General features: G+C 35.4%; 1 protein-coding gene across 1 annotated transcript in view; it reads left to right on the forward strand.

Moving 5' to 3' along the window:
• Positions 1-25,860, forward strand: part of MAP4K3_3 (Mitogen-activated protein kinase kinase kinase kinase 3) — a gene marked incomplete at both ends in the record, with an annotated part of 106,127 nt that overhangs the window by 25,355 nt on the left and 54,912 nt on the right. The window contains 4 exons of the mRNA XM_051219257.1: positions 1,774-1,855; positions 6,312-6,581; positions 9,672-9,698; positions 17,631-18,776. Of these exons, the coding sequence (XP_051068532.1) occupies positions 1,774-1,855; positions 6,312-6,581; positions 9,672-9,698; positions 17,631-18,776 (1,525 nt within the window). The remainder of the gene's footprint in view (positions 1-1,773; positions 1,856-6,311; positions 6,582-9,671; positions 9,699-17,630; positions 18,777-25,860) is intronic.

Here is a 25,860-nt window from a genome sequence, read left to right on the forward strand (position 1 = left end):
CCTCCTTCCCCCCTTTCTCTCTCTCTCGAAAATGTATAATGCATAAATTTATTATGTGATTACATGTATTTAAGTTTCTCTTTTGAAAATGTGTTCGTTAAAATAAATTTTCATTTGACCGGATATAACAATTACTATTATGAATAGTGATTGTTTCTAGTGTTATTATGTTTGTATGTATGTGTATCATTAATTGTTGTTTGGTGGTGGTGGTGGTGGTAGTGGTAGAGGGGAGGATCTGATCAATACAGTGAATTTTTCTGTATTGATTGATACAATATTAAAATATTAAAACGTTACTGAATTCGAGTCTCAAGGTGAACATCAACTCTGAGAAACAGGTACATCCAATTGACAAGTCTTAAATAGGACGAAACGCGCTTTGTCCTAGATTCCACTGCTAGCCAATATCCATCTTTGCATATAATGTTATATGTTAGGTTTCGAAGAATTATAATGAAGGGCTTCAATATTCGTCGTATAATGTAGTCTACTCGCTTAAATTCAATTACGGGATTATGGTAGTTAACATCAGTTAGGTTACCATTGCAAATTAGGATAACTGAATAGCTATGTTGGCGTTGTCTAGGATGACTCGGCAGCGTGCACTTATGAATCTGTCACGAGTCGAGGTCAAGACTATTAGACCTCACGATGAGCGCTTGGCCATTGGGTTACCCATTTCCAACTCCGATTGACGTGCGATACAGTACGGTTGTCACCTCGAAATCTTTTTGTTAGGAGTCATGACCAATGAGGGTCCAAGATAAATCAGAAGTTAAAAAGTCATCACCAAGGTCTTTGGATGATAGCTGCGCTATAATATCGCAGATAGCTTAAATTAAAAATGTGTATTATTGAATACCAATGTGGCTTGGTCGAGCCCCTAGTCCATAACCCGAAGGTTCTGTGTGTTCATTGTCCAAACAGCGGGTAGTGCCTCCTGATTTTTTTGGTAGGATCTCAACTGGGATTATTCTTTATCTAATACCAAGTATAAATTAAACAAATTCTATCCCCTCCCTAGATTTAGGGAGATTTATTGTAATACTGCATATCATGTTAACACTCTAAATAAAGATTTCAGAGATCACTATCAACTTAGCTATACTTAAAAACAATTTATGAACCGAATACAAATTCATGTACTTGGTTATGAGACATACACTTTGAACATATATTTGTAATTTAACAGTTGAGATCACGAGTCAAATGAAGCTAGACCGCCATGGAAAACTTGGAGGCATTGGACGGCCGTTTCGTCCTAATTAATTAAAATCAATTAATTTTTCTTAAGAAACAATTAGACTTCTGGAGTTGGAGTTACACCTGCTACTCCCAATGGACCATGGTCCGCCGACCAGCATTCTCCAATCCACTCTGTCCTGGACCTTCCTTTCTAGTTCTATCTAATTGCTATTCATTCTTCCCATATCTGTCTCCATTTCTCGGCGTAATGTGTTCCTTGGTTTTTCTCTTCTCCTTTGGCCTTGAGGATTCTAGGTGAGGACCTGCCTTGTAACTCAGTTGGGTACTTTCTATAATATATGTCCTATCCACTTCCAGGGCTTCTTCCTGATTTGTTCCTCCACTGGAGTCTGGTTTGTTCTCCCCCACAGTAGGTTCTTGCTGATAGTATCTCCGACAACCTAATTTGTGTAAAATAATTAGGATTATTTATTGTTTTTTTTCTCTCTTGATATTATGTAATCATATCCTTTTCTATTCTTATAGTTGTTCTAATGAGTTGTTTATGTGAATGTTTTTATTTAGGTCTCAGAAATTTCATAATTTCCTGAAAGCATCATTAACAAAGAGTGAAAAGAAAAGACCAACAGCTCAAGCTTTATTACGAGTATGTGATTATACTTATTATATATTCACTTTTGAGCTTAAATCCTATTTTCCTCTATATATAGTATTTTGTGAAGTTTAGATAGAATTATTATGCTTCTGTTATAAATCTCTCTTTCTTACGGTTATGACCCAGCTATTCCTATTGCTTAGTATTCTCGGACACCGATTCACTCGACAAGTCCCCAAATCAAAACACGGTTGAAAAGGAAGAGATTATATTCCAAATAACAAGGTTAGATGGAAGTCAGAAGCACAATAGGATAAAACGTCAGTGTATTTATAGTTTTTACATAAGAAGATTCTAGAGTATCCTCCAACTATCGACTAGTGCTGATTGGATAAGAATTAGCCAATCAGCGTGCACCAAAGCAATCGTGCATTGAGCTTGCTTTAACCTAGTCTATGTCCCGCTAACAGCTTCCTAATGTTAGCATAACTCATTTAGATGATATCTAAATGAACCATGTTTTACACTTACTAACTTGAAGTGGTAGGAGTCTATATTAGACAGAAAGGAGCTTAGGTATATTTTTAAGTTTGTTAGTATATTCATCAGGAATTTGTGATTAATGTCATGAAAAAGTTACCTTTATGAGAGATGTTAGATGATCTTTGTCATGGTATATATATATATATATTGGTGTTGTAGAGGTATTAATCTAATCAGCTGTGATATCACAATGTCCACATTTACGTAGATCCTGTAAGTTGAGAGATGTAAATGTTCTATATGTTTTCACTGTTATGTTGAGTGGATTACATAATTAAATAGAACCTTTGAAAATGTACTGGGAAAGAACATACTATAAATTGAATGAATATGTTGAATTACTTTATACTAGAGAACATGTACTTATAGGACTTAAATCCACTTAAGATGGTAGAAAAGATTGAAATTTCGTCTTCTGGATGATTAAGTTTGAGTTTTTATTTTGATCGATCATTGCTTTTGTCGTTGAAAGTACTATGTACCCTGATTGATGATATCAGATTGCTTTTAACACAATGCAGTACAGAACATGTGTATACAGTGCTTATTTTTGTCGTCTATTTCTATCAGGATGACTAAGATTGGTATATTATAGAGCCACATTACTAGAGGTTCACTAATAGAGGATGGTTAATCACTCTGATATTAACCAATATAACATAATTTCACATTTTATCAACTAGATGTTCTAAAGAAAACGTCTAATATTCTTAGCCATACATATAATTGATTAATCACTGAGTGGTAACCAATATTGTGTTTATCTAGTCCCTTCTCGTTAATTGAATAATTTACAATACCCAGCTCTAATCTACGTGACTAGAAATTACGTTAAATGGTTGTAAGTAGTGGACAGAAAACTTTCTTTTTCAGAAACTCTTACTTATAGTGTTAAGGAAATTTATTGTTCTTGTGTATTTAAAATTTTTGTTAACCAATTTCATAATTGAAGTTATTAGCATCGATCTATTTAAGCTTCGACTGACTACTTGCAGGGTTTTCTGTGAACTATCTCCATTCAACTAAAGAAAGCATTTATACTTTAGCAGTTATTATAGTTATGTCGTTAACTTATACAATATACAAATCGGATGATTTATACGATATCGCGAAATACGATTGTCAATTTAGACCAACTAATGATGGATACATTTGTACGAACAGTCTAGAGTTCCAATTGTTCCTTTTTCCGACTAGCCCTGCCCATTAAGTTCAAAGTAACAATCTCAACTTCCGCCATATAAATCATGTATTTCAAACAAACTGAGTTTATATACAAATAAACCAGATCGCATCATACCATGAAATAGAAAATAACAATAATACAAGATCAAGGCAAACAGTGGCTCTGATTGTGAGAGACGGTAACTAATAAATTGGGGATATCTCAAGTATAGTAAATCGTATGATAATAGTCAATAGGTCAAATAAAAGCTTATAATAAAAGCAATATGAATATCAATATAATATAGTTACCTAATGGTTATACAATAAGAATATACGTATAATATTAGTCCATAAGTAATTTCTAATAATTACTATTTATTTATTTCCATTCGGACATAACAGTTTTCTCCTTATTGATAAATTACTCTATTAGTTAGTGCTGATTTTGTAACACATATTGTCTATGATTTTGACGATAAATAACACATTCAACGCCCAAATACCCTGATACGGTCGAGAGCTGAAAGAGTCAGCTCTCCCCCTCCAAATGCTCACAAGTGGCCACATGCATACAACCACTACCAGGGGAATCCTACTTACTACCTTCTCACGGCGATGCTGTTTACAAAATTGAGAGGACAAAAAGCGAATGTCCGGCGCTTGAAACAGGTTGGTGGATATGGAGGATCCATCGAGGGGACTTACAAAACCCTGATTATAAACCAATGGTCCACATAGGTTCCAGTATCCTGAGGGAACAAATAGCGTGTGAAATGGGACTGTATCTCCTGACGTTACTCTACTTTCTTGTGGATTAGACCTTTAGGTCGAAGGCTCCGTGTGTGGCTTCCTAAGAAAACCACCTGCTTCGGTCTTGGCACCTGGGCAGTACCCGAGCCCTCATACAAATCGAATGATTTATACGGCGCATATCTATTTATGTGTTTAAATAAATAAATAAATAAAAAACTTTCAAACATTATATCTTTGCCAGAAAACAAACAAACTAAAGTTCAGTCAAAGTACATTTTCAGGTCACTCGTTTTCGTTTTTCACGATTTAATGGAAACATGCAATTTTCATGTTTTTTTTCTGTTTTTTTTTTTCAATATGAATATTTTTCATTTTCATCTTCCAATTTACTTACTTAGTCAATTTCATTTGATCAATATTTGTACCTTGACATAATCGTATGATGATAATACGCATCTAAATGAAATGCGGTTTTTTGTTCTTGCTTCATCGAATATAAACAAAAGGGAAATAATTGATGTTAAGTAGGAAGAAATATTTTATAGTTGGATTCATCAATCAATTAAAGGGTATTGCTGAGGAAACCCACACTAGAACGAAACGGCTGTCCAGTGCTTCCACGTTTTCCATGGTGATCTAGCTTTAATTGACTCATGATTTCAACTATAAAATTACTAAAATCTCCACAAAACCCCCTTCCGATAATAATAATGTGCTCACTAGTGACTGGGTTCATAAGGTATTTTCTAGAGTTCTAAAGAGAAGCCGTGACCAGTAAAGTTCAACCAAGTTCTGTCATGAGATAGTAACTCACTGAAGACGATGGTAGATAGTGGCTCAACTTTGTGAACTAGTTGAAGTTAGACATTAACACCGTCGGAAACTGGCTCAGTGGTCTAGTGGTTAATCGCTCGCGCGCGAGACTGATAGGTCGTGGGTTCGAATCTCGTAAGGCGGGATCGTGGATGTGCACTGCTAAAGAGTCCTATGCTAGGACGAAACAGTTGTCCAGTGCTTCTAGGTTTTCCATGGTGGTCTAGCTTTAATTGACTCATCAGTTGAACTATAAAATTACTAAAGTCTCCACAAAACCCCATTCCGATAAAAAGAAATATGTATTAACTCACTCTGTATGACATCTCATTGATTCTCTTTTTCTTTCCTTATATATTAATTTTGGTTAGAAATATAACTTAATCCTACCACTTACTTATTATTGATAATGATAATAATCAAATATCCTCTAATTTTAAATGCTATTTTCGCATGATCTGATAGTCTTTTCGAATCCAGTAATAACAGTCATTCATACAGTGATTTTATTATTTATTTGAAGATATAAATATTCGTGAAAAGGAGCATCGACTACATATGCGCCACACAAGTCACTTGATTTTTGTGTGCCCTGGGATACTGCTCTGTTGCCCAGACTGAAGGAGGCGGTTTCGTTAGGGGGTCACACACCATATGGCAATGTGGCACCGTCAGGGGATGCAGTCTCATGTTAGCCGGTGACCAATGATTAGTTCATACGCCATTTGTTCCTTCAGGATAATGGAGCCCATGTGCACTATTGCTTTGGAATGAGGGTTTTCCAACTCCCCTAGGTGAACTCTCCATATCCGCCAATCCAGTTAAAGTGCCGGACATTCGCTTTTTTTCCTCTCAATTTCGTAAACAACAGCAATACCGCGAGAATGTAGTGAGTAGGACTTCCGTTGTAGTGGCTGTATACACGAGGCCATGTGAGAGCATTTGAAGTGGGAGAGCTGACTCTCCCCATCCTCGACCGTACCACGGCATTTGAGGGACAGTGAAGTGGCAAACAAAAAAAAAACACAATAGACTGTAAAACAGATATAACCATTTGGTACGCAGGTGGAAATTAAAAAGATTTTTGTCACTGATCCTTATCATAATTTAAGATTATACAATTAGTATTATTTATATAAATATAAATCAACCTGTTAATAATCCCACCAAAATAGTACTGATAATTGTATTCATATTTAATTCATTTCGTCTTTTTTTTAAATCTTTTCAGTATGAATTTGTCAATCAACCACATTTAACTAGACTATTAACATTGAAATTATTAGAAACTAATCGTAATCCTAATATTACTACTGCTGCTGCTGCTAATAATAATAACAACCGTTTATCTGTTCATGCAAATAATTCAACTAATCAACAAAAATCACATATAAAAGAAGGACAAATCCAAGAAGAATATTCTGCTTTATTAGCTGGACGACCTGATTATCCTATGGTAATGAATAAATTACCTGTACAAAGTCCTAATGAAGAATATAAAGTAAATTGAATTGAATTGATTTAATTCTTTCGTTATTTCACATGATTTTCAAACTTCTATTTATTCATTTTAATAGTTGAAATCATGAGTCAATTGAAGCTAGATCACCATGGGAAGCCTGGAAGCATTGGACGGCGGTTTTGTGTTATCGTGGGATTCCTCAGTAGTGCGCATCCGTGGTCCCGTCTCGTGAGATTTGAACCCACGACCTATCCGTCTCGCTCGCGAGCGCCTAAACATTAGACCACGGAGCCGGCATCCAACCGTGTTAATGTCTAACTTCAACTAATCCACGACATTGAGCGATACATCCACCATTGTCTTCACTGAGTTACCATCTCACAACAGATCCGGTTGAAATCCACTGGTCACGGCTTCTCACTAGAACTCCAGGAAATAGCTCTTAAAGCCAGTCACTAGTGAGCATATGTTGATTAGTATCAGAAGGGGTTTTGTAGATATTATTGAAATTTTAATAGTTGAGATCATCAGTCAATTGAAGTTAGATCATCATCGAAAACCTGGAAGTACTGAACGGTCGTTTCGTCCTACTGTGGAGTGTTTATTTTGTTATTGAATTAGCCAAAAATAAAATTTCTTTACATAATTTCCGTCAAAAAGTGTTGGATATAAGGAATTATTAAAATTTTTTGATTGAGATCATGAATCGATTGACGTGTTAGATCTTTCATTACAAAACCTTGAAGCACTGGATCCCACTCATGGCACCGTGAATATGCACTGCTGAGTAGTCCTATACAGAACGAAACATCCGTCCAGTGCTTTCAGGTTTTCAATGGTAACCTAACATCAATCGGTTCATGATCTCAATCAAACATATTTAATAATCCCTACAACCCCATACTGATAATTATTAAATAGTTATTTCTTCACAATTTTAGACTTTTCGTATATCTGTATAATCAATATAATACATAACTTATATATTTACAATGCTAATGGACTACATATTCATTAGTGTGGAGCTTGTAAATAAGAGTGAAATAATTTGGATATGTACCGTTAGACAAAGCAGTGAGACTATCAATTATGGACGAACCAATCAAATCTACGATAATAGATCTCGGATTTTTGTGTGAAACTCATTCACCCATTCGTTTAAATAACGTTTTGGCATTATAGCTGATGTCAGTTCGTGGTGAAAACCCTAAAAATAATTCCTTACCTTAACCATCAACTGTAAATCCTAATTATAATTCCTCACACTGCTTTATAACCCTCATTCGGTCCTAGTTATTGGTTGGTCACTTTAGCGTCGTTTAAGTGTTATCCATAAATTATAGTCTCACCGGCAAAACTCATGTAACTATTTATTACGTTTTGTGATTAGTAACTTTCTTTATTGTTTAAATACAATCAGATGAAATATGAAATACGCGTGTGTAAAGAGCCTAATTTATTGATATGTAAGTAGTAAAATAACTTAATAACCAACTATAGGTAAATTTTAAGCAGAGATAGACAGTGGCTGTCAATGAAATCCAGGACGCATTTCGTCAGCTAAATGTATCTTTGAGTTGATGTCCGTTTTGGGACTCGAACCTGGTACTGTTCACTTCAAATGCTATTGCGTTCTCCACTGAGCTACTAAGCCCTTGGCTTTTACACTAAAGTGAATTTTAATTTATATGCATTGCACAAGCAAATGATTTTCAGGAATCAGTAGCTCAGTGGATAACGCGATGGCGTTTGTAGCAAACGGTACTGGTTTCGAGTCCCGAAGTGAACATCAACTATGAGATGCAGGTACATCCAGCTGACAAGTCCCAAATTGGACGAGACGCGCGTCCTGGATTCCAATACCAGCCACTATCCATGTTTGCTTGGAATGCTTGTGAATTAAGGCAATATCGAGGTAATACACACAGACTGATCACTTGCAGTTCTAAAGAGATCAATGTGAAGATTCAAGTGAACAATATGAAGTGAATTCATATGCATTGGTTGTTTAAATCTTCCCATTGATGTTTATGGTTGTAATTGATCACAATTGGTTTCACTGTTAGCCACCATCCATCTCTGCTTAAAATCCCTGTGATTTAATAGCAATATTGAGACTATCCTTACATAATAATCTTATGCCAAAAGTGACTTAACAATTAATCTGTATTATGATAATTATGCTAACGCTTACTAACACTATTGTACCATTCTTAAATTACATTGTCAATGAAATGAAAATAGTTTATACACAAATTGAATAGGGAAGCATTTTCTTCTGTTAGGTATAGAAAATTATTTATCATTTTATTAACCCTTACTCTGTTTCATATATCCAGTTATAGTAATTGTACAATATAACATAACATTTATCGTTGAGTTATTTATCAAACTGGTAATCGTTTGTTTAGAAAATCATGCAATCAGTCAGAAGTAATGATTATCTCTACCGTCTTTTGTTACTACTATTAGTGGCCCCCAAATGCCCTGGTATGGCCAAGAGTGGGGTGGGCCCGCCCTCCCTCTCGAAATGCTCTCACATGGCCACGCGTATACAGCCTCTGCCAGGGAAGTCCTACTCACTGCCTACTCGTGGCGGGAGTGTTTATGAAATTGAGAGGACGAAAAGCGAACATCCGGCGCTTTAACCGGCTTCCAAACCAATGGTGCACATGGGCTGGCTTCAGTATACTGCGGGAACAAATGGCGTATGAACCAATCGTTGGTCACCGGCTACCATGAGACTGCATCTCCTTACGATGCTCCACTGCCTTATGGATCAGTCCTTTAGGTCGAAGGCTCGGGGTGTGCCCACCTAAGAAAACCACTTGCTTCGGTCTGGGCACCCGGACAGTATCCCAGCACTCACACAAATCAAGTGATTTATGTGGCGCATGTGTATTTGGTACCTCCTTGTACCAATGTTTATGTGTTTAAATAATAAAAACAATAACTACTATTAGTAGTAGTACGTGCTCTATTTTATCGCACAACCTCATCTGTCCATACATCTATGATCGATAACGATATTCCAAAACATTATAGTAAGATGATTTTACTATGTTACAAGATGAGGTATATTTTGTTAGATGATGAATATGTATTCGAATAATATCTTCAAATTTTTAGGATCGCACACTTGTTCGATCTCAGAATGTAAGTGCACGCGCGTTCGGTCATATCTGTATGTATGTCTTCTTTTTTTTGTATGTATGAATGAATAGTCTATCTACACTGAGTTTGTATGCATAATGAACTCTGCTTAATGATGTTTGTATTTTGATGGGGGTACCTTTTCTAAGTGAAGGAATTTCGCCTAAAGATACGCATTTATTATTCAACTAACTTTTGATGTGTACGATTATTGCTTATACTTAATTACGTTTTATTGAAAGTTACAAAATATTACATCTAATGATCGTTCGTTGCTTGTCGTTACGTGGGTTTTATTCTTTTGTATATGTAGTATGCACGCATATTTATGTATACTTATAGGTGGTATACATGTGTATATAACACTGCACATGTATTCATCCATATATTACATACGCTTCATTTTAGCATGTTAGTCATTTTTATATATTACCATCTGTGACAACTATCTGTGTGCACATCTTTATAACGTTTTCTCACTATTTATTCTGTTACATTTTGCTTATTTTTAATGTGATTCAAATACAAACTGTTATGTGTAGTAGTACTACTACTATAGTTCTGTCAGTAGTATTACTTTAAGATCATGTTTGTTCTTCTTGAAGAGAGAGCAAGAACAATGATTAGTGCTGAATAATATGAATTCATTTTATTTGGTTAGGTGACTTGGTCATAGACAGTATTGGCCTTATCGAGATATGTGGTTTGTGTATTTTAGGTAAGCCGTACAAATAAGGTAATTGTGATCCTTTCGGTTTAAATTCATTGTGCGTAAGATTATCCATTAAATTCTTCTGACTATTTGAATTCCATCTCTAAATAACCTCATACCTCCTGAACTTGAGTTAATGTGCATATAGTTGTTATTCATAATCTTTATCATTTTAATTCTTTCCATCGTCAATGTCAATTGCTTCACATTCTGTTGTACCTTAATGTTACATTTCAATACCACCAATGGCTGTCAACAGCAAGATATAATGAATTAATCTTATTCCGACTCAACAGTTGTTTTGGTTTTTGTCAAATTCATAAAGGGTACCAATTGCATAAAATTTCTGAATAGTTTTATTATATTAAGTAGCATAGTATGTTACATACATATATTATTATATTATATTGTAATGTGTATGTTCGGTTTGTGGAAACTGTAGTTCTCTTTATGACAGTGAATCCACTGTTCATTACCATGACGCACAATGCTGACTAGTGTTCTGATTGGTTGGAAGAAAGTTAGGAGCGGCCAAACCAAAACGTGGCATCAGTGCTTGAAGTCACTAACTTCTAGTCTGAGACATTTTGGTAGATGCAGACTACTTGGTTAGGTTCCGCGCGACTATCGTCACCAATGGTTGGAGACTGTGTGTGACATGGCTGGGAATCGATCAGAATGGTGTAGGTGTATGCAATCTTTGTCTTCCCTTAAACTATGAGATTAAAATCGCTTGATATCTTTCTTTCTTTCTGTACTATATCCTTACGTAGAATCTTTCCTTTATATATTACACCACTGAATTAACTACTATGAATTTGGTGTTCATATTGTGCTAATGAGTGAGGTATGGCAACTTGTATCAATGCATGAATATGCTTGGTTCTCCGTTGTAACTGATTGACCGTTCATCAATTTTAGCATTTGTTCTCCAACCACTTGAGAGTAACTTTTTAATTTTCACTTGATTCGTTTCGCTTTAATTATCTGAGTTGTATCCTATGCATACACAGAATATTGTTCGAAATAGAGTACATGATCCTGTGGACTATGGAAATACGCTAAATTAACAAATTTTCAAAACAGTTAGAATATTTATTCTGAATTTCACTGCTAAAACTAATGAATAAGTAAAAGTGAATGGATTCGGTCCCATGTTTACATGTTACACACATGCACACACATACTCTCTCTCTGTCTCTCTTGTATCATTCATATAAATATCATTGTTTGCATTTGTATTTTAAAATGAGTTAAGAACTTGCTTGTTTTTTTTGTGTCGTTATTTTTCTGAAATTGTCTGTTGTGTTCTTGACTCTATAATGGCCTAATATCTATATCATAGTATTAGTGTTAGTATTAGTAGTAGTAGTGTGTGCTACTTATGCGGACAGATATAAGTAGTATTTGGTAGGAATTGGCAGTGGAATGTTTATTAACAGAAGATTGAAATAAAGAGAAGAGGAAGGAAAACAGAGAGTTGTCGGAATAACAACGGAATTAGAAGAATGATGAAGTGTGTAATGGTCAACTAAAAGAAGATTTGCAGATGTTGTATTTAATGTATGATCTTCATATTTTACAAAAGCACTGTGTGATTTCGCATAAGAGAATAATTCGGTTTCTTCACTAAGTTTTTTTCACTACAGCAGTGGCACAATGTAATAACTAGTTATGATGCATAGTTTGTATGCAGTTGAAGTCACAGGCACTCGACCTTCAGTTAGTTGAGTTTGTTTCACTAAATCACTGTGTCCCCTGATCTAATCTCTAACCTAGAAAGCTAAGGGAGAGAACAGTCAAAATAACCGTGCAAACAACGGCCACACAATCATAGACAGCAACCAACCAAATCTCATTAAAATAACAAACTGTTGGTCAGTTGAAGAAAAACTCTAATTAATCACTTCCTTTTGAATTATGTGTTGCTGACATTATTGCCTCTGAAGATAACAGCCTCATGGTAAAGGCTTGTCTTGTTAATTTTGTCATGCTTAATTGGTAGAACAATTTGGACTAGTGTACACTGGTGTTAGGCTCTACACTGATTGTACCTGGCTGACTAACTGTCGTTAAACTGTATACTGAGTTTGATTCAATTTCCCATATGTATAATATTCTACATTTTTCTTCAACTGAGAAAGTCTTCTCAGTCAAGTTGTTTTCTGATTGTAACTCGTAGATGTGTAGTGAAATTAGCAGTTATACGATTGAACACACTCTTCTTATTCTGGTATAAAGTTTTATCACTTGGTCCTCATTGTATTATTAATAAATGACGATGACTATTTATGACTGGTTATACGCTGAAGTGTAAAAGTTGAAATGTTATTCTTACGTGTGAAAACAGGCCCTTATTTGGAGTCGAATACTGACTCACATTTACACAAACCACGGTGATATGGCTTAGTAACAAAATGAATTTAGAACCTGTAATTCTGTTGTCAGTTAGTAATTGTTATGATTCATTGTTGTTGAATACAATTGGGTGTTTAAGAGCAGACAGCAGAAACCCTATTCGACTTAGGTTTTATGCTAGTTGTCGCTAGTTAGTATTTAGTGTTCTCTGTGGGATTCAAACCTAAGTCTGAGAATGTACTACTAGTCCTTCATTGCTGATTGAATCGTAGGTTCAGGATCTCCTATTGACTCCATCCAGCCAGTTAACATCTCAACATTATGTACAAGATTTCGATTTACTAAGACTAGTGGTCACATAACAGCTTGAACGAAACGATTTGATTAACATTGAAGTACTAAAAGAATAGAATGTTGGTCGCTATTCATTGATCAGTCAGTTGTAGATACACACTAGTCTATTTTTTTTCTTTGAAAAAAGTATAAATTATAAAAACAAAGCTCTAAAATAACAGTACATACTTCCCTTCTCTACTGAGTTCCCATTTTTCAGATATTTTCGAACGACTATCTTATAATAATAAGAGTATGAGCACTTAAGAACTCATTTTCCTAGCTTTTCACCCTATATCTATCCTTCTGATTTAATAATGGTATAAGGTTTGTGACAAGTTAATAAATCATATATATATATATATATATATATATATATATATATATATAGCCTTGTGGGCCAGGGTAATTTTATGTTGGTTTTCAGGAGAACCAGACTCTTACGTGACAACCCAAACAATACTGCTCAATACCGTTTAACAGGAGAACCAGACACCGTATAGGCTTCAACGCTACAATCTGAATAGTACAGCTCAATCCTGTGGAGCAACCACACAGGTACCAAGCACCCTGGTGAACCGTTCGCACCATTCATATACACATTCACTTCACATGTATAATAATTATTCCGATTAATAATTGCGTGAATCAATTATGCACAACACGAATAGGTCAAAGTTGACCTATTCTGCTAACACGACAGTCAAACTCATTAGTGTTAGCAATGATGATACGCCGTACAATATCCCAATGACAATGATTCTTGAGAACACTGAAAAGTAACTACCAGTATAAATGAAATCAGATAACCAGCAAATCAATTTTGTGCATGAACAGTCAGCAAAAGTTGCCAAAGCAATGCCGAACCATCCACAATATCAATGACTAATCTCTAGTCTTATATGAGACCTTGAGCTCTATATAGCCACATCCCTATTTTTCACTTTCATGTTCATGTATATGTATCTTTATTTACAACAACTATAGTAATTTTATTCTCTGGTGTTTGTTATTTTAAGTCTACTGTATAACAAAAGCATCTTATTATATGTTGATAATTTGTAAGTTTTGTGTTGTTTAGCTCTCTTTTCTTTGAATCTCATTAAGTTTACTCTGTCAATGCTCTCTCATTATGGCTTCATTTAATAGTCCAATTATATATAGGGGGCTATTATCGCTCTGTGATATTTATATTTTGATGATTAATTCCAAATCCATTGGGAATTTTCGCTATTCTAATTTAAACATTGATTTGTTTCAACTGAACTGACTGTTTCATAAATCTTCATGTAGGACGAATATTGGAGGTGAAACTTTCAGAGCTATTTTTGGATTATTATTATTTATGTTTTTATTTTATAATCAGTAGATAAATTGATTGTTACGTTTCTATGTTCCCCTTATTATAAGCTTTCAGTAGACCTATTGATTGTTGTGATGTGCTGATGCGGTATGGCAACCTGGACCGATGCACATATGTGCCTGGTCCTACGTTGTAGCTGACTGACTGATTGTTGTGATGTTTTATTATTCCCTAAGTATTCCTGGTTAATTATTTACTGCTTGATCCACTGTCTACTACTTATGTTATGATTGGGTTTGATATACGATTTCTTATTTGGTGTTCTATGTCGTCTGAGATTTCCACTATATTATTGTGTAAGTTTTGTGTTATAATTGACTTGGGTACATTAAAGAACTAATCTGTCTCCCTTATCATCAGTCTTATTGGCTTCTGAGTTAGAAAAGGCTCAAGTACCAATAAGCGTTAAGATCTTTATTTTTGTTCGTTGGTTAGTGTGCGAATTAGTGAAATAGGTTATCAGTCCTACTGGCTATATAGTACGTGTGATCAATTAGAAATTTTTAGCATTAGCCAAATCAGTGAGTTTCTCAAAATACAACATGTTTGATTTTTGTTTATGACTAAAATGTTGTTCTTTCTATCGTGGTCGGTTCATGGACTAAAGATCGTACAGTGACTGTCAAGTTTCGGTTCCTTTGAATCTCATGGATTTAAACAATTAAAAAGTCCCATTTTAGGACGAAAAACTCTGGAGCTACGTTTCGTGCTATTTGGCACTCGTCAGCACTGTATATCTGTGATTTTCAAGGAACTGATGCTCTCTAACGGATTCGATCCCGTTTCATCCAGCTTCACTGTCAGAGACGTTAACACTTGACGGACCGAATCCTCCAGGAAGCAGCAGTTCTTTCGAGATTACAGGTACACTTTGCTGACGTGTGCCAAGTAACACAGAAACTAGGTCCAAGATTTCTTGTTGACTACCTCCAACCACTCATCAAAATTATTAGAATTGTTACATGAATGAGTCAATATGCTAACTGGTTAAACGCTATCCTTGGAATTTTGATGGTGTTTTGTTCTCTGAGCTCAGAGAATCATATGTAGCAATAGATAATCTGTTGCAGAACTGATATAAGAAAATATCATGAAAACCTAATATTCAATTTCGTGAAAATGTCTTTTAAATCTATTCATTTATCAATACATAACAAACTTCTACCTGAAGTTTTTGATGATGATGTCGTTCAGAAAAACAATGAAAGCTCCACGATCAAAACATCCAACTCAGAAAACAAAACTACCAAAAACAGTTTAACTTGTCGATTATGTTGTTTCAGTTTTGTTTAGAACTTACCTATCTTTATTTATTTATTTGAACACATAAATATTGGTACAAGAGAGCGCCAATATATATGCGCCACACAAAACAATGCGAATTCGAAGAGAAAAGAAAAAAAGGTAAGGAGCGTAAAAAAGAGAACAATAACGAAGAGATTAGTGTAAGGTAGTGTGGTAGTAATGAGGGAACGGAAAGGTACAATCGGAAGAAATCTTTCAGGTAAGGGAGACACAACCACTTTTTATGAAGAAAGTAAAAGGTTACAGCATGATCGCCAACGGATTCTATTCTGAGTCATATCTGATAACGTCTCTAGCCACTGTGTAGCACCATCTCTCGGACCCCAGTCAGTCCTTTGCAGCTTTCTCTCATGCCACGACACCATGTCATGCACTGACCACCTCTCCGCTTCTTCCAACCAGTCCCAGAGTCGGCAAATAATGCACGACATGGAATTCTCTGGGACGACATTCGTGGAACCTCTGCATTACTAACACGGTGTTGCCACTGGATGTCAGTAAACCTTCGGCGACAGCTTTGATCGAACACAGAGAGTCTTCTATCGTCCTCAACTCGGAGAGACCAGGTTTCACAAGCATAGAGCAAAACTGCTCTCACCGACGCGTTGTAGATCCGACCTTTTACAGCCAGACTAACATCACCAAGGAGCAAAAGATGGTCCAGATTGGTATAAGCCACTCTGGCTTTCACTATACGTGCATTGATCTCATCACTCACACCCCCACCAGCACTTATGCAGCGACCTAGATACAAGAGCTTCTCGACTACTTCTATCTGCTCACCATCGAAGGTGAGTACAGGATTGGAATCCTGCCAGTCTTGTAGAAGTATTTTGCACTTCGAAGATGCAAAGCACATACCATACCTACGGACACTGATTGCCAACTGATTAAGTGCGGATTGCATGCCTTGGGCATTATCTCTTATATATATATATATATATATATATATATATACTTTTTTTCATCACAATTCGTTGCTAGGCGATGTTCCATAAGGAATGGTATTTATCACTTTACAATGTCAGTAAAGATATTTTGAAATAGCATCTAGTGATGATCCCTTTATAGCTTGGTATTGTATTGATCATAAAATAATAAGATATATTTTGTAAATAATAGCAATACTTATTATCATTATTATTATTACTACTCAAACTGTATCCCGCAATGTATATCATTGTTTAATAATTGATAGTTAGATTTCTTGTTGTCATTTGTTTATTCACTTTTGTTGTTATTTGACTTAGTACGTTTTACTTTTCAATGTTTGAATGACAAATTCCTTATTGTTGTCATGTTGTTTATGTATAACAGAACATTTAATTTAGTTATACACTGAAAGGGATATATATGTATAAATATGGTGTGTGTGTGTGCGTGCGTGTGTGTGTGTGTGGGAGAGAGAGAGAGAAGAGTTAACTGTGATACATATTGTTATCTCCCCCCTGAATTTGCACATTTTCTTGAATTCATTTCACAAGTATGCCTATCATTGATATTTTTTGTATTACAGTTAAATTGGAATTTTCCTCCTCCCTCCTCCTCCTCCTCCTCCTCCTCCTCCTCCTCCTTTTTTCTCTATTACATAACATACTAACTTGACTTATTACCAATATTTTAGCTTGTATTCTCATTATTCATGCTCTTTATTATTATTATTATTATCTAGTTGATTCATTATAACATTATCATTAGCATGCTATCTTTGTTTGTTTGTTTTTGGCGGGGAAAAAAATCTAAACTTTTTATCAACAATTGTGGATCTGATTGTGTCTAAACTGAAATTTATCGACTGTTCTTTTCTCCTCTTTTTTTTCTTTTTTTCTAAATCTATTTTTCTTCAAAATATTGATTGTTATAGGTACCTCAAATATCATCAACTGATAATCAATCATCATCGGATATAAAACGTCCTATTACTTCAACATCATCAAATCGTCCAGAACCATTAATAAAAATGCATACACCATGGCAATCACAACAAATGAAATCTGATCAATTATCACCAATTATTTTATCAAAACCAACTACAACTATTGCTGAAGTAATTGTACAAAAATCATCTATTATTTCTCCTATGGAACGTATACAATCAGCTAGACCACAACAATTTCTAATTGAACATTCAATAATCAATGATGGTACTGCTTTGAATAATAAACTTAATATTGATAAATTGAATTCAAATTATCATCCATCTACATCAAAATCAATTTTAGAAGAGATACGTATTATGGATGAATTGCCTACACCATTTCCTGCTTATGTTGCATCAGCACCAACTGCTACACCAGCTGTTAAACCGCCTGGATTAAGTTATCAATTAAATAATTCTACATCAAAACATATTGAAAATGTTATACAGAAAACGCCTACATCATCATATTCGTCTGGTATCAGTCAACCATTGCATATTCAAACAACCACTTATGATTTATCGTTGACTACAGTAGTTGATTCACATAAAAATCATCATCATTTACAACACCAACAACATCGTCGATCTACATCGAATAATTCGTCTAGCATTTCTTCTGCTTCTACATCACCACGTAGTTCATGTTCATCAAGTCAACTAGATTTATTAGATCCAGTATCTACTGATTTAACTTCAGGAAGTCATCAAACTACTATTCTGTCAAATTCCAATTCGTCGTCTCCTACATCACCAGGTTCTAGAACATCATCATCATCGTCATCACCATCGACTTCTTCATCAGTTAGTGCAGAAGCAGCAGTTGTTGATGACGATGATTTGAATGGGGCCGATGAAGCTAATATTTTAATATCAGCTGCTAGTGTAGAACACAAATCTGATTTTGTCGGTGTTGATGATGATGTTGAAGAAGTGTTTCTAAATGAAGATAAAGATTTGAAAAGTGTAGATAAGCAACAAGATGAAAAAGTAGAAGCTGAAAACTATAATCAGCAAGAGTATTTGGGAATTACTGAACATACCATCATACAAGATTCATTGGAAGCACGATTTTTACCTATTGATTCTGAAGTAAGTTGTTTAGTAATACTATTTTAGTAATGCATTAATGTTTTCTTATTTCCAGAAATACTGAAGTATATTTGGGTTTTGTTTTACAATGACATATCAATATTTAACTATTATACATACCCAAACCAAGTAAATTCCACAGTGAAATCCTGACCTAGATATTCGATTACCACTTCTGTTATTTATTTGAACACATAAATATTTTTAAAAAAGGGCACCGAATACATATGTGCCTCACAAGTCATTTGATTCGTGTGTTGGTTGTGATACTGCTCAGGTATCCAAACTGAAACAGGTGGTTTTCTTAATTGATCACACCCGGAGCCTTCTATCCGAAGGTCTAATCCATAAGGAAGTGGAGCAACATAAGTAGATACAGTCCCATAGTAGCCAGTGACCAACAATAGCTTCATACGCCATTTGTTTCCTTAGGATGTTAGAGCTCATGTATACCATTAGTTTTGAATGAGGGTTTTCTAAATCCCTTAAGTGGACTCTCCGTTTCCACCAACCTGGTTAAAGTACAGGACATTCGCTTTTTCGTCCTCTCAATTTCGTAAACAACAGTAATGCCGCGAGAAGGCAGTGAATGAGAGTTCCGTGGTACTGGCCCTATGCGCGTGGCGATGTTTGAACTGACTCTCCCCAACCTCGGCCGTTGCAGGGCATGTGAGGGCATAAATAAACTATATTTGTTATTAGTGTTGGAGATGTTAGGTCCCCAGAACTCACTTGGTAAATACCTTAATTTTGTATTTTTCTTTTGAAAATTTGAATTTCTTTGTTTTCGTGCTAAAAGCGCTCTTTTCAACTTCATGTCATATTTCCCATTTGGGAGAATCTTTAACGTTATTGGTCCGTTGTATATTTTAGCATACTATTTTGTAACTCTTCCCAAGGACAGTTTTATGCTGTATATATACGTTTGATGTGTCTGTTGTTGTCGCTTATACTTCTGGATACTTGCGGAATATACTTCCCCGTTCCAAACTTCGACTTCCCTCTCTAGTTAGTGGGGCCGGGACGCATCAGAATATCTAACTTATTGGTTATTGGTCACTGAGTCTTTGTTCTGTTCGCGGATCATATGAACTCGTAATCACTTCAAACCTAGCAAATTTGGCGACGGGGTTATCGCAAACATTAATCCTTCAGAAGTGTAATTATTTGTCGAGCAACAGCTGAAACCTATGTAGATGTTAGCAGATGCAAAAACATACGCCTAACACTCAACTAAGCACTTCTAATTCTACTACTACTACTACTACACAGTCAGTTGATGGTATCGCGAGCAGTATCTCTGAGTTTCATTATGATCCTGAATCCAATGTCACATTTGATATGTGGATTCGACGTTATGAAGACTTATTCAAATTTGATTTTGCTAATCAGGATGACGCTTGGAAAGTCCGCTTTCTACTTCGAAAACTGGGTCCTAGTGAATAAGATAGATATTGTAACTTAATTCTGCTTCTAAATCCACGTGATCGCTCATTCTCAGACACCTTTCAGTCATTAAGTCAACAGTTTGGAGATAACTCTTCACTGTTCAACGCACGTTATCGATGTTTGAAGCTGACTATGAACGAAGACGCTGTTTTTCTCACGCATGTGGATATCTTCAACTGTGAATACGAACGCTTCCGATTGAAGTAGCTTACTGAAGATCAATTCAAAGCCCTTATTCTAATCTGCAGTCTCCAATCGCAGAAGTTTAGTGACATCAGAACATGGCTGATTAGTCGATTAGACCAAGACCCCAAATTTCGACTTTTCTCTGTAGTTGGCGGGGCTCGGGACCTATCAGAATATCTAGCTTATTGTTCATTGGTTACAGAGTCTTTGTTCCGTTCTCAGAGTAGATGAACTCATAATCGTTTGAATTAGTTTATGTATCTGTGGTGTAATTAGTTTAATTACTCCATTTTTAATTCACCATTAAATGATAAATTATTCATGATTAAATTTTAAATCTCTTGTTGTCAACTATCTAAAATATAGACTTTCTCATCTTGTTATATATCTATTTACATTATATGAACTTCATTTCATTGTTTCAACTTTCATTTTGTTAATTTCTAAGAAATTTGTTCCAAATAGGGGAATATTAATTGATCATTTTTGACAGATCAATTCACTCGATTATATATTGATCAAATAGTTCAGTCTCTCTTTTTCCCTTTCTCTTTTTCTCTCTCTGATGAATTGAATTCGAAAGATAGTTGAGTTATTATCAAGAGATTTAAGATTGAATGGTTCAAAGGTTAGATTCTGCTAGTTTTACCTTTGTAATTCAGTCAATCAAGGGATGTACAGTCTGAAGTATATATTTATATTTATTAGTTCATGTTGTTGCGTCACAACTCAATGCGAAGAAATGATTAAGATAGTAGTGTCATCAGTGATATTGAACAAGGTCAGATATAGATGATATGATGAAATAGTTCGTGAAGTTATTTTAAGGCATACCACACAATGTGTCGAATGATTAGTTAAGATGATCATATGAATCCTTAACACATTTTATGTGCCAACCTACAAGTCTCAGTCCTACAATTGATGTATCCATGATCCGATAACATGTTTTGGTTTGATTGTTTCTTACTTTTTTTCCAACTGACTATTCTATCGAAGTAGGAGATTGTTGAGGATATGTAGCACATCTTCCAACTACCTTAGTTGATGAAGACTCACTACCTGCTCATAAACTTATTTAAAGTCTTTATTTTGTAGTCTTCGTCTTATTTGAACAATGCTAACTCAGATATAAATTCATTATGCTTTATTAGTCTTCCAAGATAAGTGAAGTAATGGACAAGTTTAACTAATGGACTTTTCACTTCTCACGGAACTATCGCGAAGCAACATTACTCAGTCCAACGCATTCTGGGATTACTATGCAAGGAAGTCAAGGGACTTTTCAGTTTGTTAAGGTTTATACGAAACAGAGCTAAATCATATGACTTAGCCCTCGAATCTCTTTGTATGGCAGAGAGTGGAGAGAATCAGCTCTCCCTCTCAAAACGCTCTCATATAGCCACGCGTATACAGTCACTACCAGGAAATTGGATTAGAGATGGTGTTAGCGACCGCAGTGCCAAAGGGACTACTGCTTGAGGTCAGTCACACACGACTATTTTGTCAGTAATTTTCGTAATTGTTGAGACCTTACCGTCGGAAACGAATATATGTGGGATAAGATGAGGTGTGCATTCTTAGGGTCGACCTTTTCTAACCCCATCCTTCCTTGTAGAAAGGCATCATCGCTGTTATGCTGACTGTCTAAAGGAAACACCTTACTACTGTCACACCTCTGTACAGTCAGCAGTACGACTTCACCTTCGGACCTTGGGTTTATTGCTTTTAGTCTTACCGTTCTTCAACTGACGTGTCTGGCATGGTAGGACTTTGAAGAACAATTGATTCATCACGCTATGCAGGCCTGACCATCACGTCAAGGTAGCAACAACGGTCGGGAGTTAGCTGATATGCGTGATTTGGAGTTCAGCTAACCTACATGTTTCACTATATTTAAATAATATTTTGATAATTTAAGTTGGTAATATTCTGTATTAAAACTGTAATTTATGTGTAATGATAAATTCAACACAGTAGGTTATACATATATATTGTTCGATTTCTGAACTATTTGCATTAGTAAAATATAAATAAAACCATGTTTATTTAGTTAAGTTTTAATCTGACCCACTCTATAATTCATACATAATAAATTATGTCTATAATCAGTGTTATTGTTTGAACAAAGAATTTTGTTCTGTAGTTCATAATTATGCATATTATTCAGTTCGATTAGTTTGACTATTTGCCAGCTTTGTTAGTCGTCAAGATTGTCGAGGCGATATCGGAACCATGATATATGATATTGTTACCATAAGAGACTTATATAATTCACTGAACTTTATAGTTAATATCAGTGTATGACTTCAGAAAACCAATTTATCCTTGAAAACATTGTAAAGCAGGTTCGAACTAGTATGAGACTCTAACAGTATTCATTCATGACGCCAAAAAAAGTTGAAGCTAGGCTCTTTAAGTCTCTTACTCTTGTCGCTTAATGTTCAAGTCACTTACGCGGCATTCAATAGTTTGGATCTCTGGATTTTTGATTTGTAATGTGGTACTGCCATCTAGTTTACAGAATGTGCATCACTGAAGCGGCTTATACTAGAACCAAATAACTATCCAGTGATTCTAGGTTTTCAATAGTTGTCTGAGGTCAGGCCTTTATGTAGAGTATATTGAATTCATTATTATCTTGATTTATTTTTTATAAAAATGTTGTTCAATTATTAAATTCCCTAATTGATATTAAAAAGCATAGCTATTTTGTGAAATTCGATTGGCTAACAACGCTGCTGGATTTGTATCTCTGTAATTATAAATTAATTACGACTTTCATTAACACTTGTTTAATCCCATTATTTATATATTTATTTAAAAAAACATAAACATTAGTAGAAGGGGGTACTAAATGTATATGTGCCGCACTTCATCATTCGACTCTTGTGAGGATTATGATATTTTCCGGGTGCCCAGACCGAAGCAAGTGATTTTCTTAGGGTTCCACACCTGAAACCATTGACCTAAAGGTCTAATTCACAGGGCGGTGGAGCAGTGTTAGGATATACAATATCATGGTAGCCGGTGGTCAGCAATAGTTTCATACGCCTTTTGTTTCCTCAAGATCCTGGAGCCCATGTGCACCATTGGTTTGGAATGAAGGTTTTTGAACTCCTCTAGGTGGATCCTCTATATCCATCAACCCGCTTAAATCGCTGGACATTCACTTTCCCTGACAGTCGCTGTATACCCCCACCCCTGATCCTGATAGTGGTCGAAACTATGACTTTCAGATTTCATGGAAAGTGCTTAACTAGTATAACCTTTGGGTTGGTGTACATTAGTTTCAACTCCGATTATTTCGACAGTAACAATCATTTAATGCTATTGATGACAGCTATTTCACATGTCTGAATTGGATTATTACTAAAATTACATCCCCTTTATTTAAATTGAGTTGCCATTCATATTTATTATTATGTCGACTATTTTGCCTTATACATTACTGGTAATATGTATTTTCCAGTACAACTGGGCAATAGAAAGCAACAAGCATTACACAAATAGATCGGTAATATTTAAAAGTAGTAAGGAAAGAAAAGAAAATACAATCAAATAATGAAGAGGCTTCTATTCCTTACTAGATTTGATAATGATACAAATCATTGAGTCGCACTATCTCTAGGACTCCGACTGTTGAGTCTTCGTGAGCTGAAAGATATCAGTCCTTTATAGTTATCATTCATATTATGATGGCATGTTATAAACTGAAAACCTCTGTCCCAGAGTTGAAAATCAGTATACGAAGTGAATACCACTAGGATGGAATTCGTAAGTGATATGTATAGTGGTGTTGGAGGTATGTGGAGGGTTATCACTTCCCGGTTACCCACACCGTCGAAGGGTTCTTCTGGAGGTATCTGAAAACGAAATTGGATTAAAGGTAGTGTTATTGACCTGAGAGCGTGACCGCAGTGCCCAAGGGACGACTGCTTGTGGTCGGTCACACACGACCATTTTGTGAGTGATTTCCGTGTTAACCCCGTACTTGTTGGGACCTTACCGTCGGAGACGGATATATTTGGGATAAGGCGAGGTATGCATTTTTTGGGGTGGACCTTTTCTAACCCATCTTTCTTTGTGGGAAGGCATCGTCGCTATTATGCTAGTTGTCTGAAGAAAACAGCTTACTGCCGTCACACCTCTGTACAGTCAGAAGTACGAGTTCGTATTCGAACCTTAGGTTTGTTGCTTTTAGTCTTAACGTTCTTCAACTGACGTGTTTGGTACGGTAGGACCTTGAGGAACGATTTTTCCAGCCAGTATAGGTTGATTAGTTTATTACGATATGCAAGCCCGACCACCACATCAAGGTAGCAACAACAGTCGGAATGGAATTCGTAATGGTTTTTTTTTCAGATTATCTGAGTTGATATCTCAAGATGGTGACACCAATTAAATTATCGTTTCTGCCTTCGAATACACTTTACTGGATCTTAGTATTTCTGATATATATTATAGCCAGTGGATGTAAGCAATTCTTTAGAGATATCGATAACTTATATATATATATATATATATATATATATATATATATATATATATATATATATATATATATATATCAAGTCGATTTTCTAGTTGATCAATTCAACTGCACATTACTATTAGTTTTAGATTAATGTATATGGTAGTCCTATGTTGGTAGCAATAATAATATTCATGATGTACTTTGCTTTAATATTTTATAATTAATATTAACAAACCGGTCTGTTTTTGATAACCTGGCTATTATTAGTTATAGATAATTCGAATGCATAACTAGTGTTAGTTTAGGTCAAATGTTTACTACCCTTTAAAAAGTCAATCTATATGTGTATATTATTATTTAATTTAGTTGAACCACAGGAAACTAATCGAATGAGAGTGGTCAAATTGTAGTTAGTTATTTCGTTAAATTTGACTGGATTTTGATGGATTTATCCATTCGGCTACATCTATACTAATCTGCGTGGATGGTGTAGTACCACTCTTTGTTTGTTCATGTCATGGAAGCTCCATGAATAACTGATGTTTATTAGACAGACTACTATATATATTCTAATTTTATTATATGCTTTTATTTCTTAGTTCAGTCATAAATCGTGTCGACCGCTTTATTTATCTAGGGAGTCCCATCAGCCCTTGTGGTCTGATGTGTGGCGAAATCTCAGCACGAATACAGAAAGCTTGACTAGCTTTTGCCAGCTTGCGTCATTTATGGCGTAGGCGAGATGTCCGTCCACCAACCAAAGGACGAGTTTACTATGTAGCAGTTCGTTCCGTCCTACTTTATGGCTGTGAAACATGGCCGGTAAGAGTAGATGATATTCGTAGGTTACTAGTATTCGATCATATGTGTCTTGGAAGCATTGCTCGTGTATCCTGGCACCGCCGATTAAGTAATGTTGTTAGGAAACGGGTACTAGGAAAGGATAGCAAATCAATTGAAGAAGTAGTAAAA

Source organism: Schistosoma haematobium, chromosome 2, assembly GCF_000699445.3.
Source record: "Schistosoma haematobium chromosome 2, whole genome shotgun sequence".
Taxonomy (NCBI): Eukaryota; Metazoa; Platyhelminthes; class Trematoda; order Strigeidida; family Schistosomatidae; genus Schistosoma; species Schistosoma haematobium.